At 38.0% G+C, this 16,230-nt stretch overlaps 1 protein-coding gene across 1 annotated transcript in view; it reads left to right on the top strand.

Moving 5' to 3' along the window:
- nxph1 (neurexophilin 1) overlaps positions 1-10,887 on the top strand; it is a 47,124-nt gene extending 36,237 nt beyond the window's left edge. Inside the window, exon 2 of the mRNA XM_067510680.1 lies at positions 8,984-10,887. Within this exon, the coding sequence (XP_067366781.1) occupies positions 8,984-9,739 (756 nt within the window). The 3' untranslated portion in view covers positions 9,740-10,887. The remainder of the gene's footprint in view (positions 1-8,983) is intronic.
- Positions 10,888-16,230: the final 5,343 nt, after the last annotated feature.

Raw genomic sequence — 16,230 nt, 5'->3', positions numbered from 1 at the left:
AATCAAAACTTCGGTGACCGACCTGAGTGCACCAAGGGCATTTTGCCATAGTTCCTGTTCGAGTGAAAGCAAAAAAGGGCAACAAAGTTACTTTGAATGCATTCTTGGACTTGGATGAACTAAATCTACATGGGAAAAGGGTTAACCTTCTCCCTACAACTATGGGGGAAAACAAGGTTGTGAGCAGTAACATGGTGTGGCCAACTCCGAAACCTACAGCTAGAGACCTTTTACTCTAACCCACACACATTAACCCACAGTATTGATTATTTCTTTGTCTCTACACAGTGGGTTGAATTAATTAACTCCTGTAGTGCTGGCTAAATACACATTAGTTACCATGCTCCAGTTTACAGAGATAAGTAGATAAGTATACAGGTTTTAGAATGTAGCCCTACAGAAAGAAACTAGAAATGGCCATTTCCAAGGAAACTATGTGGGAAAGCTGATATGCTGCACGAGAGATGTTGATTGCTAAGAAGTTTCAGAATGCTGACAAGCGTGTGCATTAAAATATTAAACATGGAGCCAAACACTGGACATTGAATGGGAAATAAGGAGAATTAGAAAAAATCATTGATGCTTGATTTTTATAAATTTTGTATAAATAAGGAGAGAATAAAAAAGTTAAATTAAATTTAACTGTTGAAAAAAGACAATAACAAACTTACTTACACGTACTTACACACTTACTTGTGTAAGTAAAGCTTTGTCTTTCCTGTGAGGTGGTATCTCAGAGGACCTTTATTTTGAAAAGATTCCTATTGGCTTAGGAGCACATGAGGTGGGGTCAGGCCTTTTAAGTGCCTCTGTGTGTGTGCGAGTTTTATGTTTTTATCCAAAACAACAAAAAGAGGAAGGTATGAAGAAAATGCTGAGTAATCACACAGATACTCCAAACAAATACTAATACAGTCTTATTGTAGTAGTAACACATAAAAAGGTGTTCTAACACAGAAACACTGCATTAGTAAAGACAAAGAGAAGTAAAGAGAGACAGTTTTCACCTTTTACGTGACAATACTCATTGAAAAGAAGGTGAGATGATTATTGGAAAATAGCTTTGTGATTTGGAGCAGCATATATGGGCCTTTGGCCACATACCTAAAAAAAAGTCCTGGCACTATGAGAATTATATTCCCTGAACATGCATAAACATACCTGCAAACCAATAAAAGCAATCTTATGCAAGGCCAAATTATTAGTAACCAAACTGGTGTTCCAAAGGGACATGACTAAAGTACTTGTGCAAGTGAATTTACTAAATATGTACCCAAGTAAGCCACGAATTTGAGATGCTTGTGTGTTACTTTATTATTTGGTAGCACTTTACAACTGGGTAATAGGAGGAGGGTAATGATGGAGTAATACTTCAGAAATAAAACAATAATATATTGGTAATAAAAAGGTTATAGGGGTGCAATATTTTCATAATAACGAGGTAAAGAGAATGTATTATGAGCTGATCTTCACCTGTCACAAATATTAACAAACACAATATTTCCAAGCTAATAAAACACATCTCATGATATTTCATGCCTTCATTGAACAGACCTATTAAACCTGTACTGGTAAAAATGATATGTGAAAAAGTGTTTTAATAACTGTTTGAACCACTTTTGGCTGCAATAACCTCAAGCAAGTACTTCCTTTATCTGAGAGGTCCTGTAGACCTGCACAATCATTTTGCAGATTCTTTTATCCAAAGCGACTTAAAAGCATGATGACAAAGCAGGCAAAAAGTCTAAGTCGAGGAGAAAACATTAAAGCACAGTGCTAGGGGAGAAATTGTTTCCATTTCGTGAGAGGCAAGTGCAAGATAGGACAGGTAAGACCGGGATGTGACAGTCAAGGTAGGAATGTGCTGTTGAGTTCACCAGTCTGTAAGGCCAGAGTCAAAGCTGTGAACCTGATGTGGTTGGCTACAGTAAGCCCGTGCAGAGAGCCTGCATAAAGAGCTCGGTTATATAATATAATGCATAATTGGAAAAGTAGGGTCTGATCTTTCTGATGCTGTGCGGGCAGATCTTTGTGCCTGAGAGATGGAGGAGATGGAGATGGATAAAAACAACTACTTTGGTGCTATGAAGGAATTGTACAATATAAACAAAATGTCTCATTTAATTATTAGCATGTTTGTTTTTTTTTTTGTCTTGGCTGGAACGAAGCATCGCCTTACTACAAAATTCTTTTGTTCAACACTGTGGGTCTGTGATTGTTAACCAGCAAGACAGGCAGAATCCACTAAAGCTGTCACAAATAGCAAGAGTGCTTTACTAATGGACTGCTTAGAGTTGAGTTTCATTTATATCCATGGGTGTATTATCTTTACCCTCAGAAATCATCTGACAAATATCTTCTGTGCGGTGGCACTGTGTTAAAAAATTGCCTGGTATTCATGATACCTGTGTTTCATTACTTTATAGTACCAGCTTAGTTAGTTTCACTTGAATGAATTGACAAGCTTGCTGACATCCTATCCATTCCAAATCGGTGATGATTTGATTGTTGGTAAAGGGTGGAGCTGAGTTTACCCACTTCATGTGCTGACAAGTATTTATTAGTCCATAATATTTTTATAAAAAACCATTAGGTGATGTAATGTTGTGGCATATTGGTGTATCTAGGCCTAATTACCATGGAAATATAGTTCCAGAGGAACCTCTAGTATTAATTCAACAATACAGATCATAGTCATAGTGTTCCCTTGCAATTGTAAACTGTTTGACATGCACTTTTGTAACTCAAATACAAAATGATACAAACTCAAACAAAACGATTAAATAAAGACAGTTTTTTTTCTAATAACTAACCTTAAATCTCTAATAGCTGTATCTTATAGCTCTGTGTCTGTTCTTTCCAAAGGCTGAGCTGAACAACTTCTCTTGTAACAAACTTTTTATAAACATTGTTTCTACAACAACTGGTTAAACAAACTTAAAAGGCAAACTTCAAAGGCAGTTATATGATTCATTGATGACATAATCAGTACACTTACCCATACGCTTCTTAATCTAACTAACCTTACAATACAAAATATAAAGAAAAATAAAGGAAACCCTGGTTGGCTCATACAGTACGTGTCGTTACGTTTTAGTGATACTTATTGATACCTTTGTTTATATCAAAGTAAAAAAGAAGAACTTAAAAACAAAACTGACATTGCTTCACTTTCTAATGTGTACTAATATAAATGCACTTCTTGACTTGCAACGAGCAACAGCTGAGGGCGAAGTGAGTTGGTTCATTGTAGCATCAAAAAAGTTGTAAAGGAGTTTGTTTATAAATCTGATCATCTAAGATCAGAGGCTGAGTCTTGTCTTGTGGACCTGGCATATTGGTGCAGAATCTGCATCTGAAAGACGGTTCATTACTCATTACTTTGAAGACAGCAATTTCCACATTCTGGACAGACCCATTTTGAACAAAGTGTTAAGAAACCGGTTATTGTCAGATTCAAGTGACCTTCAACGAAGGAGATGGTTTATGACACTGCTTATCAAACTCTTTCAATGCAGTTTTTTCATCACTCCTGAGCAATTCCATGGTTGTGCAAAATCTTAACACACGTGACTCCATCAGCACACATAAAAACTATTTTGGACAACAACACCCAAGTATTAAGTATCCACAGTCCACAGAGTTTTTATTGCCTCTCACTCTGTGGACCTCTGTATCCAAGCCTTTAAGTCAGTATTGAGCCTCTGTGGATTGAGCCTGTGTGGTTTGCCACCAATTTCAATCGGTGGCAAACATCTGTGCACTGCAATTTTCACCATACCTCTTTGTTAAGCTGTCTTCGTCTTCTTCTTCTTCTGTCAGGTTGCACAGGGACTAGGAAAAAACAGTCCCTTTCAATATCCATCTATCACTTTATTATCTTTATCATTTATCCAGAGTCATGTTGTGGTGGTAGCAGGTTTAATAAGGTTTTTCCAGGTATTCCTATCCCCAGCAAAAATTTCCAGCTCAACAATTCCAATGCATTCCCAGGCCAGATGAGATAAATAATCTCTCCAGTGTATTGGGTCGCCTGTTAGCTGGTGTGCCCAGAAATACTCCAATGGGAGCCACTCAGAAGGCATTCTTACAAGACACCCCAACTGCTTAAACATACTCTTATTATGTGAAGGAGCAGTAGCTCTACACCAAGCTCCCGCCGGACGTCCAAGCTTCATACCCTTTTTCTAAGGCTGAGCCCAGCCACCACGTTCTTATTTTCTTCAGTCATTACCCAAAGCTCATGACCTTGGGTGAGAGCTGGAACATAGGCTGACTGTTAAATTGAGAACTTTGCATCATGGCTTAACTCCCTCTTCACTACACCATTTTAGTATAACATCTCTCTTTTAACTCCACTCACAAATTCTAAGATAGATTAAGGTCTTGACTGACTACTGATAGAAGTATTTTATAAAGGGGGTTGAACACATTCATGAGGAACCTATATTTTGCAAGTAACTTTTATCACAACAAGGTTTTGGGTGACTAAATATCACATGTGTTAACTCCTTTGTGAATGTAAAAAATGTGTAAAAAATGTGTAAAACCAATTAGTGTAAACACATTTGCTTATGCTGCGCTAAGAAGGCAATGATAAAGATCAAGTGGAACCTAATTTAACAAATGCATCTTAGCAAATGTGAAAAACTGTAAATTACAGCAAAATGTATGTCATGTATTGCATACCTAAGGAATTTTGAGCCCTAAAGCAGTTGCTTAGTCATATCAAGGCATATAAAGATTGGAATATTAGAAAAATACAGCTCAACTTTATTACATTTAATTTTCTTATACAGCCATTTGTTCTGTAACTTCACAAATACATATTTGTACCATTCAATCAGGAATCACATCATCGAATGGCAACAGTTACATAATTGCATTAGGTAAGGGGGTTATTAGCACTCATTATGGTTTAAGCAGCCTTAAAAATTTGTCACCAACTGCCGATACTGCTTCTGTCATTTTTTACTACATTCACTAGATGTTAAGTCTTCTGGAAGGTAGAAGGTCATCCAACATAATAGTTATAGGCTAAAAACAACTGATAATGCCCCATTAAATGGGGTGGTCAGACAGAAAGCTGCATCTTAAATTCAACAACATCATTTTATCAGGCATTCACGCAGACATTTGTCCTACATAAAAAAAAAATATATATATATAGATCGGGTTCAATTTTTCTTCTCTGGAAAGGTGCTTATCAAATGCATGCAAGCACCCATTCCTGGTGGATTGTTGAGACTGTCACAACAAAAGTTTTTTCACAATTTTATCTGTTGGTATCACAAACCACTCAGCTTTTATTGACTTACCAGGATATAACCCATTGATTTGTATTTGTTATTACATTCAAATTGTAGACTAGCATCCCACAGAAAACATTTATTATTGTCCTCCCAAGAATTACATGAGACAGGCAAAGTCAGCAAAGTGGATTTTATGACAAGGTGTTTTCCCATTCCTTAACCAAAAAGAAGGAAAGAGAAAATCAATTAAGTAATCAGTTACATCTGACATCCATATTTGTGGGTGAACAAATTTAGGTGTATAAAATGATTTGCTGTGTACGGCAAAGGTTTATGAGTTTGAAGTTTGGTTTATTTCTATGACAGAGATAAACCAAGAGTCATGTAAAAACAATGATTGCATGATATGAACAAACTAGTAAATGTTTTGCACTTATATAGCACTTTTCTACCTATTGGCACTCAAAGCGCTTTACACTGCTTCTTATTCACCCATTTGCACTCACAATTACACACACAGATGGGGGAGCTGCTATGCAGCTGGCCAATGCTCAGCCAGGAACAACTAAGTTGGGGTTCACTGTCTTGCTCAAGGACACTTTGACATGTGACCAGAGGAGCTGGGGATTGAACCAACAACTGCGAGATTGGTGGACAACCGCTGTACCTTCCTGCGCCACAGTTGCTCAATTGTATACCATTGTATACCAAACTTCCGAGACCAGTCAAGAAAAATAAGAATCCTATAGCTTCACAGTTTGTGAAGAGACTTTAGTAAAAACAAACAAACAAAAAAAGTACTGACAGAGACTGTGCTGCTTGCCTTGTACAACAGTTTTGCATGCCTGAGGGCAACCAAATGCTGTCTGGCCAGTAGTCAGGTATCTGTAAGGCCTGTGCTGGCAGTGGTGCTTACTATGTTTACCAGATTGCACCATTCCCTTAGGTGAGCACACTACAGCTGGCAGCTTTAGGGTCCAGGAAGCCCACTGGCCATAAACCCAAAATATGCTGGATGATGCCTGGGCCTGAAAACTGCACAGATAAATATTTTTATTTGCACACCATATAGCCCACTTATTGGACAAAACAATGATTACAGATAGACAGCCATTTATATTAAAAGCCAGATATTATTTCCTCTAATGATTAGACAAGTAATCGTTTAACCAGAGGTCAGCTAACAAATGTCTGACTGAATTAAAGCAATGAAGTACAACAAAGTACAATTTATTTTAATCAACGAAAAATAACTCAGCTACGATACTAGAGCACCAGTTAAATATTAATATATAGCTTATACTGTTTGCTTCTGAGTAACTTTTGCTAAAATCTACAGTAATGTAGCTATTAAAGAAATTGGGGAGTTGCCAAGACAATCATGGGTCTCAGTGGCCCCAAAGGCCTCAGTTGTTGTGTGGCAATTCGTATGTGGTAATTTCATTAATTGTATTTATCAGTTTAGTAATACAGTGTGCAATGTAAAAGCTTAACTGAAAACCAAAATAGTATAAAGTACAAGATTTATCCAGCAACTTTCCTTTTAACCCAGGCCTTTTACCAATCTGGCTAAATTTAAATTTTATGATAAACATCTCCTGCACTATTCTAGAGGTAAAATGTACTTTTTTTTTTCTACAGGGTCTGACAGTAGTTGTTATTCTGCTCTGAAAAAGCAGATTGCCCATGATTACAAACTTCATAGTAAGAGCAAGGAGATAACATTATCTCGGTTCATTTCAAGTGATGTCATCTGGAGGCATTTATTTGCTAAAGGTGGAGAGATATTTAGATATATGGAAATCAAAGGGAAGTTTAATGACTTTTATGTAGATGCACTACCCAAACTAGAACCAAAAGAAGCAAGTTCTAAATCAGTGAAGGCATCCTTTAACATTATGTAATTTCTCACATGAGATATACCATATGACATGTTGAAACAACATCTGCAGTAGTTTCAGTCTAGTCTCAAATCCCGGTTATCTCACTGAAAGTCTTGCGAAACTCCTGCGTTCTATGATCTACTATCTCAATATCCTCCAGGCAAATGATTCTGCGTCTAAATACTATGTAACAGTCACACAGACAGTCATTGATATCTGTTGGCTATTTTTGGCAGCCGGTACAAACACCTTACTATTTTAATATTATGTAATATTATTCCTATGTTAACTGAACATAAGCTAAAATTACAGCTATCAAATGCAAAAATCTACTACTATGATTGGGTGGCATCACTGGCAGAGAAGTATTTTTCCAAATTCAAAATTTTAAGATCCCCAAAATCTCAACTTAATTTTATTTTACTGCCCATTCTTAGGCACACAATACTTTAGACTGCAGGTTTATTATTGTATTATTGCATTGTAACAGTATTTGGACAGCTGGCTTTAAGTCTCTATACTCCCGAGAGACATGCTGTACGGCAGTTCAATTTAAGAGCTAACTGATTGGTAGCAAAACTTTATTTTCTATGTATTGATCCTGGGGGCAACCCACAAAATGCAAAACCTTAGCAAGACAAATCTGCTGTCATGTCTTTGAGTAAAAAATCAGGCGATCAATGTCACATACCTACAGCAGAGCCTGTATAAATCTAATTCAATTCACTTGTGCAAAGTAGTGTAAACCCTTGGGTTCATCAATCATCAGTTCAAGGAGGTTTTTTTTGTTAATAGTCTGATCTTAATGTGCTGAACAGTTACTGCATTTATCTGTGTGGGCCAGCAGATACCACCTCTATTTGAGGAGATGGAAGGATATTTCACTTTGATTTCTGTATTCGTTTTTCTGCTCAGCTTGTTGCATTGTAAAAAAATTGAAGCTGTGAGCTATCACAATATGAAATTGGAGCGCTCAGCAAAAGTCTGTGATCTTTAACCCCCATGGAATACTTTCAAGTGGTCAGTTCGGTCGAAAACATCGGTAGAAAATCAACATTTTCTGAATTTTTAAATAAAAGAGATACATATCTTATAAATGCAACTTCGCTGATAACAGAAAAATGTTCTTGTAGTTGAGAAAAAGGCAAATTTCAATCTAAACCCCCTTTCCACTCCCCCTTGAATAAAAGAGATATATGAACCAAAGCATTTTAACCGTTAAATACTTAACAGTAACAAAGGCAGCAAGCATGGAAAAGCTAATCTATGTTTTCTGCGTGTCTTCAGATGGATACATATAAGCACTACAGATAAGCATGTGGTCCTATTCATACCTCAGTTAACAAACAAACTCCTCACATGCACACAACAAATTGACAAATTTTTTGATGACTAGACACCCACACAAGGATGCACAAAAATATAATTCTATTCTAAAAAGAGATCTTTTGCTAGTTGCATTTGTTATTCACATTGTGATTTGGCATCTATGTACCCCTCTAGTGTGCGTGTATTGGTGTGACAATCGCTCTCTTGCCAAAGGGCATCAAATTGCATGCCTACTTGCAGTGACCAACTTCTAGGTCCCATTCAAAGTGCACTAGCTAGCATTAGTCTAGTTATGTTCAGGGCTTTCCCTCCACTGTGTAAAAGGTAGACGTGGATGATTCAGAAATGCTAATTAAACAACTTTGTGCTTTTTTTTAACAGAGGTGGGCAAATTGGATGTACAGTACTATTGTACTAAACAAACTTGTTTCAGGAGAGACCTTATTATTTGTTATGATAGACAACCACGTGAAATGTAATATGTACCAGCTGACAGATATTTTTGTCTTTTCTTCCCAGGTTACAAGTGCCCATGCTTCAAAGTCAGACATTCTCAAGTCGGGAAACCCCAAATCGACTCTAAAACATATATGGACAGAGAGTAGTAAAGATATGTCTATCAGTAGGCTGCTGTCACAAACTATGCCTGGCAAAGAAAACAGCACAGCCTTGGACCTTCACTATGATACCCCAGAACCCTACTCAGAGCAAGACTTGTGGGACTGGCTAAGAAACACCACAGATCTCCAGGACTCACGGCCTCGAGCTAAACGGCGGCCTATGGTCAAGACAGGGAAATTCAAGAAAATGTTTGGCTGGGGAGACTTCCACTCCAATATTAAGACAGTCAAACTCAATCTGCTGATCACTGGTAAGATTGTGGATCATGGCAATGGCACTTTCAGTGTCTACTTCCGCCACAACTCCACAGGGCAGGGCAATGTCTCAGTCAGCTTGGTCCCTCCCACCAAGATAGTAGAGTTTGACGTGGCAGCGCAGCAGTCAGTTATAGACGCCAAGGACTCAAAGTCTTTCAATTGCCGTATAGAGTATGAGAAAGTAGAGAAGGGTGCCAAAAACACCCTCTGCAACTACGATCCATCCAAGACCTGCTACCAAGAGCAAACACAGAGCCATGTGTCCTGGCTGTGCTCCAAACCTTTCAAAGTCATCTGCATTTTCATTTCCTTCTACAGCACCGATTACAAACTGGTACAGAAAGTGTGCCCAGACTACAACTACCACAGTGATACTCCCTACTTCCCCTCTGGCTGACATACACTGACTTACAACATAGCGGACAAATGGAGCACAGACTGGGCTTTTTACCTGTCCCAGAGAAATGTATATGTCAGCTATTGTGGCCTAGAATGACCATACCAGAGTGTCCACTATCCCAAAAAGTTTCTTTATTTATTGTTTTTAATTTAACAAAGGGAGTAGTTATTTTTAGCAGTTTAAGAAGATGGTATGTTGGACTGTAATATGCTTAAAATTACCTGAAGAACTCTGTGATTACTATTACGTACTAAGTTTTTTTTTTATTCTGTTCCTGAATTGTTTTAATCCTTGTTACACCATGTATAGATTGCAGTGTCTTGCTGGTCCTTTTGGGGTTGTTTGTTGTCACTATTAAACTCTGCACATTGTTGTTTAGTTTACACTTATTGTAAAAATAGATGTTAATAACTAATTTCTCAGCATATTTCATGTACAATAGATTAACTTTATGGACAATGAAGTATTGACTGATTACCCCTGCTGTGTTTATTTATGCTCTGCAGTTTATCCTGCATAACTGGAAAACAAAATAAACTCCTACAAATAGCTAGCTCCAACATTTTTACAAAACCTAAAAAGCAGCTGAAGACAACAAAGGTTCAAATTTGACTTTGATGCTTTTAGAAATGTAAGATGGTCTTAACTTTATAGAGGTGCACATGAACTGAGTAAGACTTTCTTAGGTGAGCCTCAGTCAAGAGAGAAAATGTAATAATATACTCAGACACTGTGACAGTGATTAGTTTATGGGAGAATTGGCTTGCTCATTGTCACTTAATATATCAAATGTAATGCATTGAATTCTATATCTTACAGCCTAATTTGAATGAATTGTTTGTATTGTACATAGTTTAACTTAATTGCACTGCTTCTGTACATGCCCACATGAGCTGTGTGTTTACCTCCCCTCTCTGCTAAGTCCTCTTGTTCACTCCATTTATGCTTGTTCTTGGTTCTTCTAACAGACAAAATGATGTTGCTGCCCTAGATGTGAATTTTATGAAAAAAATAACTGTCCTGTACAGAAGATGTAAAACCTACTAAATATATTAAAAGTATTCATTGAAATTATCTTTATGAAGTAGGGAGAGAGGGGACATGTACATATCAATTAAAGAATACAGTAAATTTTATCAACAGTTGCATTTGAGTTCTTTCTGTGACTTTTGCTGTAATTATGAGGCAGTAATGATTTAATGAATGAAGTATGGTTAGGTACTACACGCCCATGATGCAGACCCAATGAACAGCACTGGTGCAGAGATAATCATTTTTAAATGCATTGGAGTAAGACTTGTCCTTTTGACAATCAGAGAAAAGCAATAATTTCTGATGGATTAATGCTGTATGTTCACTAAAATTCCTTTTTATTGTTATTTAATATAATACTAATAGTGATGCAAGCTGTGAAGTGAAGAAAAACTGTCTCCCAGAAGGGAGGGGGAGCTTTGGACAGAGCAGAGAAGACAGAGTCTCACGTTAGGGCCAGCTTGCACTTCACAACGCCGCTTTCAGACACTTTTGGAAAAAGTCACTATTAAATACCACTCAATAAAACTAAGAGCTGCAAACAAATGATATAACCCTCTCCAGATTTGCAATAATGTCACTGCCAAGGCCACTATTAATATGCCAGGCCCAGATCAGACACAATGTGGTCAGAAATGCAGAAAGTGGCTGAGAATTTTTTATTGTTAGATAGTAAATCTGCCCTAAAATTTACATTTAAAGAAGATGCACAAATAATCTTTGAATACGATTAATTACATGGATTGTATGCTTTTTAAATGTGTTTCAGTTGTGCATTTAACTGGTTGAAACTAGATGTCTTCACGTGCATCATTTATTTCACAACTACATAACACTCATACTGTATATTTTCTATATAAGTGTAAGTGTTTGTAAAAAGTCTATGAGAAACATCAAATTGCCTCCATGATAAAGGGACCCAGAACACGTAAGCTCTTTACCTGAATATGATTACATCTTGGAGCCGCTTCTGCTTCTCATCTTGCACCATGTGTGATAGGGCAGAGTTCCTAATAATCAAGCATGCCAGAAAGTTGGACACATAGAGGCAAACTTGTATTTCAGGCTCTGGGAGATGTGAAGATTGGGATGTGAGAGTGATAGCGTCTGTTTTGGGACTTCACAATGGCACCTGCCACTGAATCCTAAGATTCTGCAGTTAGGATCAGCAGTCAGCTTTAAACAGATTAGAGTCACTGGGGGAGGGAAATCTGCTGCCTTTGGCTGGCTCACAACTTATCAGTAATTAAACTGGATGGCAGGTTTGTGTTTTCAGCGGCAGTCCACAGGGTGCTTTTATAGTTGTCTTCATTAAGGAGCTGCATCCAAAAGTTTGCCCTCAATGCTCACTTTTAACAATTCAGCAGAGATTTCTTGAATAGATAACAGTATTTAGATACATACCACCATTGTAGAAATAAATGTATAACAGAAACTGTAAATACTTGGGTGTATGTAAATTCTGTACATGGCACCTCTACTAATGTTAAGAACTTTGGGGTAGGTACTATCTCTTTTGACAGCTGATAGCATATGCCATAGGTGGAATGTTTGATTTGACATGATTATAAGAGGTCCCATAGGGGAAAGTTACATTGCAGTTACATTGCATGATTAAACAAATTGTGTAGCATAATTATTCAACTACAAAACTGGAACACGTTTCCATGAGTTGAGCTTGGGATAAATTTGGGATAAATTTCCTAAAAAATAAACAAGAAAGAAAGATTCTCTAGACCACATCTACAATTAAAGCCATAAAGCTAGCTACACTATAGAAACTATGTTATTTTTTATTACATTTTGGGAATGACCAAGAGTCTAAATTCCTATGGTAACAAACACTGCACTCAAGTTCTGTGATAACACATCTTGGCTAAATAACTATAATGTCTCAAAGAAAATATGTTCATGTATAAGTTTTTTATAATAGCAAATATCTTTTTAATGAAACATATTGCCAACGAATTCCCTGTTATATTCTAGGTACTGTAAATGTTGTCAATTAACATATTTGCAGTTACTGTTGATACAGAGCATATCATTAAAATGTTCACTGTTTACAAATTATCCACTGGAACTGACTAAAGCTTCACTGTAATTGACTAAAGCAATATTAAACATTATTGTAGTTAATAAGATATTGAGAAATATTAATAGATTGGCAGAACTTCATGATTGTAGATTGTAAAACAAAATTTGAGACAAAACACATATATCGACACTGCAATCTGACCTAATTAAGGTTTAGGCAGGGTAAAGTGACATTTATACTATCAGAAAAACAAAGTCATATAATTTTGTATTTACTGCTGGAGGAAACATACATAGTTAATGTCATACAGTTGTGACAAATGTTGATGAGAGGAGGAAAGGAGCTCGGTGCTTCGGGGGGGATGGATCCCCCAGCAGTCTAAGCCTATTGCAGAATGACTATAACTAACTAGTTTTATAAAAGAGGCAGCTTTTAAGCCTAGACTTAAAAGTAGAGAGGGTGTCTGTTTCCTGACTCTGAACTGGGAGCTGGTTCCACAGGAGAGGGGCTTGATAGCTAAAGGCTCTGCCTCCCATTCTACCCTTGGAAATTCTGGTAACCACAAGTAGGCCTGCATTCTAAGATTGAACCTAGAAGTAAGACATGCATGGACTAGCTTTTTCCCATCACTTCGAAACAGGATGCTCCTAATTTTGGCAATGTTCTGTAGGTGGAAGAAGGCTGTTTTAGATATTTGTTTTATATGTGAGGTAAAGGACAAATCCTGGTCAAAAATAACACCAAGGTTTCTTCTAATAGTACTGGACGACAAACTTATGCCATCTAGAGTAACAATATGGTTGGAGAGTATATTTCTGAGATTTTTAGGCACAAAAACTATGACTTCAGTTTTGTCTGAGATTAAGAAATTATGGGACATCCAGGCCTTTATGTCTTGTAGGCGTGCTTGAAACTTAGTGCACTAATTCATTTATCTGGTTACATAGATAGATATAGCAATAGCAGCATATCAATGAAAAATGTATAGTGTTTTTTAATAATGTTGTCTAAAGGAGACATATACAGAAGACATATATATATATATAGTATAAGTATTAGTCCTAACACAGAGCCTTGTGGAACTTCATAACTAACCTTTGTGTGCATTGAGGATTCATCATTAAAATAAACAATTCAGAATCTATCAGACTGATAAGATTTAAACCAACATAGCCCAGTTCCTTTAATCCCAATTTAAAGCTCCAATCTCTGTAATAAAATGTTGTGATCAATGGTGTTAAATGCATCACTGAGATATAATAAGTATAGAGTCTAGCCCATTATCTGAAGCCAAGAGAACCGTCTTTGCCTTGGTGAGACAGTGGAGGTTGTTAATGTCTTCCAGGGATGGCAGGGGGTAACCAATGACTTTCTGTGCCGTTCTTCTCACCTCCAGCAGCGCTTTCTGTCTGCCGTTTTACAGCCAGCGTACCACACTGTAATGTAATACACCTTCTATTGTGAAGTGATAAAAAGTCAGCCATAGTTTGAACTCCAGATGTTTTTCCCCCAGCAATCTGAGTAAATGAAGTCTCTGTTTTACCTTCTTCACTGCTGATGTATTGATGGTTCATATTTAAAGAAGGATGAGACAGAAGAGGAGACCCTCTCCACACAGTCACCGTTTATCTGTAGTGGGACAGTCTCCTCTCTGTCTCCTAAAGTCTCCTAAAGAGGAGCTTGTGCTAAGTGTCATGGTGGGGATCTGTGGGCCCCCATCATCCACCCCCAGCTGAGCCCCAGCACTCATCGAATTATTACACAGCATCTACACCCACCTAGGCAAGCCTGGGGGCTCTGTAAGGATTATGTTTTTTGACTTTTCTAGGGTTTTTATTACAATCCAACCTGTCCTGCTGGAGGATAAAGTAAAGAGCATGCTCCTTGACACACCCCCATGGTTACCTGGATATCTGACTACCTCACTGACCAACCCAAGTATGTCCGTCTGCAGAACTGTGTGTCTGACACTGTGACCTGCAGCACATGTGCTTGTGGTGGTTGTTGGATGTATCCAGGTTGGAGATATCAAAGATTATCGATCAGTGGTGATCAGTTTTGTTAATTGCTGTGAGCATAATCATCTCCAGGTCAACATCAGTAAAACAAAGGAACTGTTGGTGGACTTCAGGAAGTCCAGGAGTGTCCACCTGTACAATAAAGTGGACTGGTCAGTTAACACAGCATCAATCTAAAGAAAATCACAGAGCAGGCTACATTTTCTAAGGAGACTAAGGTCTTTCAACATCTGGAGCACCATGCTGTGGAAGTTTTATGACTATGTGGTAGCCAGCCCCATCTTCTATGCTGTGGTTTGCTGGGGAAGCAATGTGAAGGTGACGGACAGTAACAGACTGGATAAACTAATAAGGAGGGCTGGTTCTGTTAAAGGGGAGAAGCTGGACACTGCATGTTGGAGAACGTTGTGCAATCCCTACCACACACTACACTGTGTGTTGGTTGCACAGAGGAGCACTTTCAACTAGAGACTAATCACAGTCAAGTGCTCCACAGGTGATCCTTTCTCCCAGTGCTTAATAAACTGTTCAACTCGTCCCCCTTCTGTAAAAAGGAGAGTGACTAAATTGTCAAAATGGACAAATAGTATAATTTTTATTCTCAAAGTCTCACAAAGCACTTCATGACTACAGAGGTTAGTGCCACTGGTCTGTAGTAATGTAGAGAGCTTATGGTTTTTATGGACAGGGATGATTGGGGCTGCTTCAGGCAAGGTGGTCTCAGGGAGGTGTTAGAAATTCTTGTCAGGACCCCTGATAGTTGGTCAGCACAGGCCTTTAAGACTTTACCCAGTACTCTGTCTGGTCCTGCAGCTTTTTTTAGGGTTTACAGGCTTCAACACCCTTCATATTTGATGCTCCTGTCAGTGTCAGATGAGTGGGTGTCAGAGGACGGTGAGATCAGCGGAGCCGAGTAGAATCTTTCTGTCTTAAAGCAGATGAAGAAGTGTTTTAGTTCCTCTATCAGTGATCATTTGCTTATTGCCTTGTTGCCCTTATAGATTATAAGATGCTGTAAGCCCTGCCACACCTGCCTCAGATTGTTATCAGACAGATGGCTTTCTATCCTCTTCTCATACTCCAGCTTGGGAGCTTTGACCCTCTGCTAAGGTTTGCTCTGGCCACACTGTACTGGTCTTGGTCTCCTGCTTTGGAGGAAGACTTGCGGGCTCTCAGGAGTGACCATACCAACATGATCATCCAGGGTTTCATATTGTAAAACCTTATTTGCTTTTCCATCGTGTTATTATCCATGCAAGTCTTGATGTAGAAGAGCACAGCTTCTGTGTATTCATGCAGCTCCAGGTTTTCAAAAATAGACCACTCCTCTTTTTTTTTTTTTTTTGATCCAGTAGCTGACACAATGCTTCCCCAGGCCAGGTCTTCACAGTCCTCACAGCTGG

Source organism: Channa argus, chromosome 1, assembly GCF_033026475.1.
Source record: "Channa argus isolate prfri chromosome 1, Channa argus male v1.0, whole genome shotgun sequence".
NCBI classification, from domain to species: Eukaryota; Metazoa; Chordata; class Actinopteri; order Anabantiformes; family Channidae; genus Channa; species Channa argus.
The sequence above is the reverse complement of the archived record's forward strand: the minus strand, read 5'-3'. Positions and strand labels throughout refer to the sequence as shown.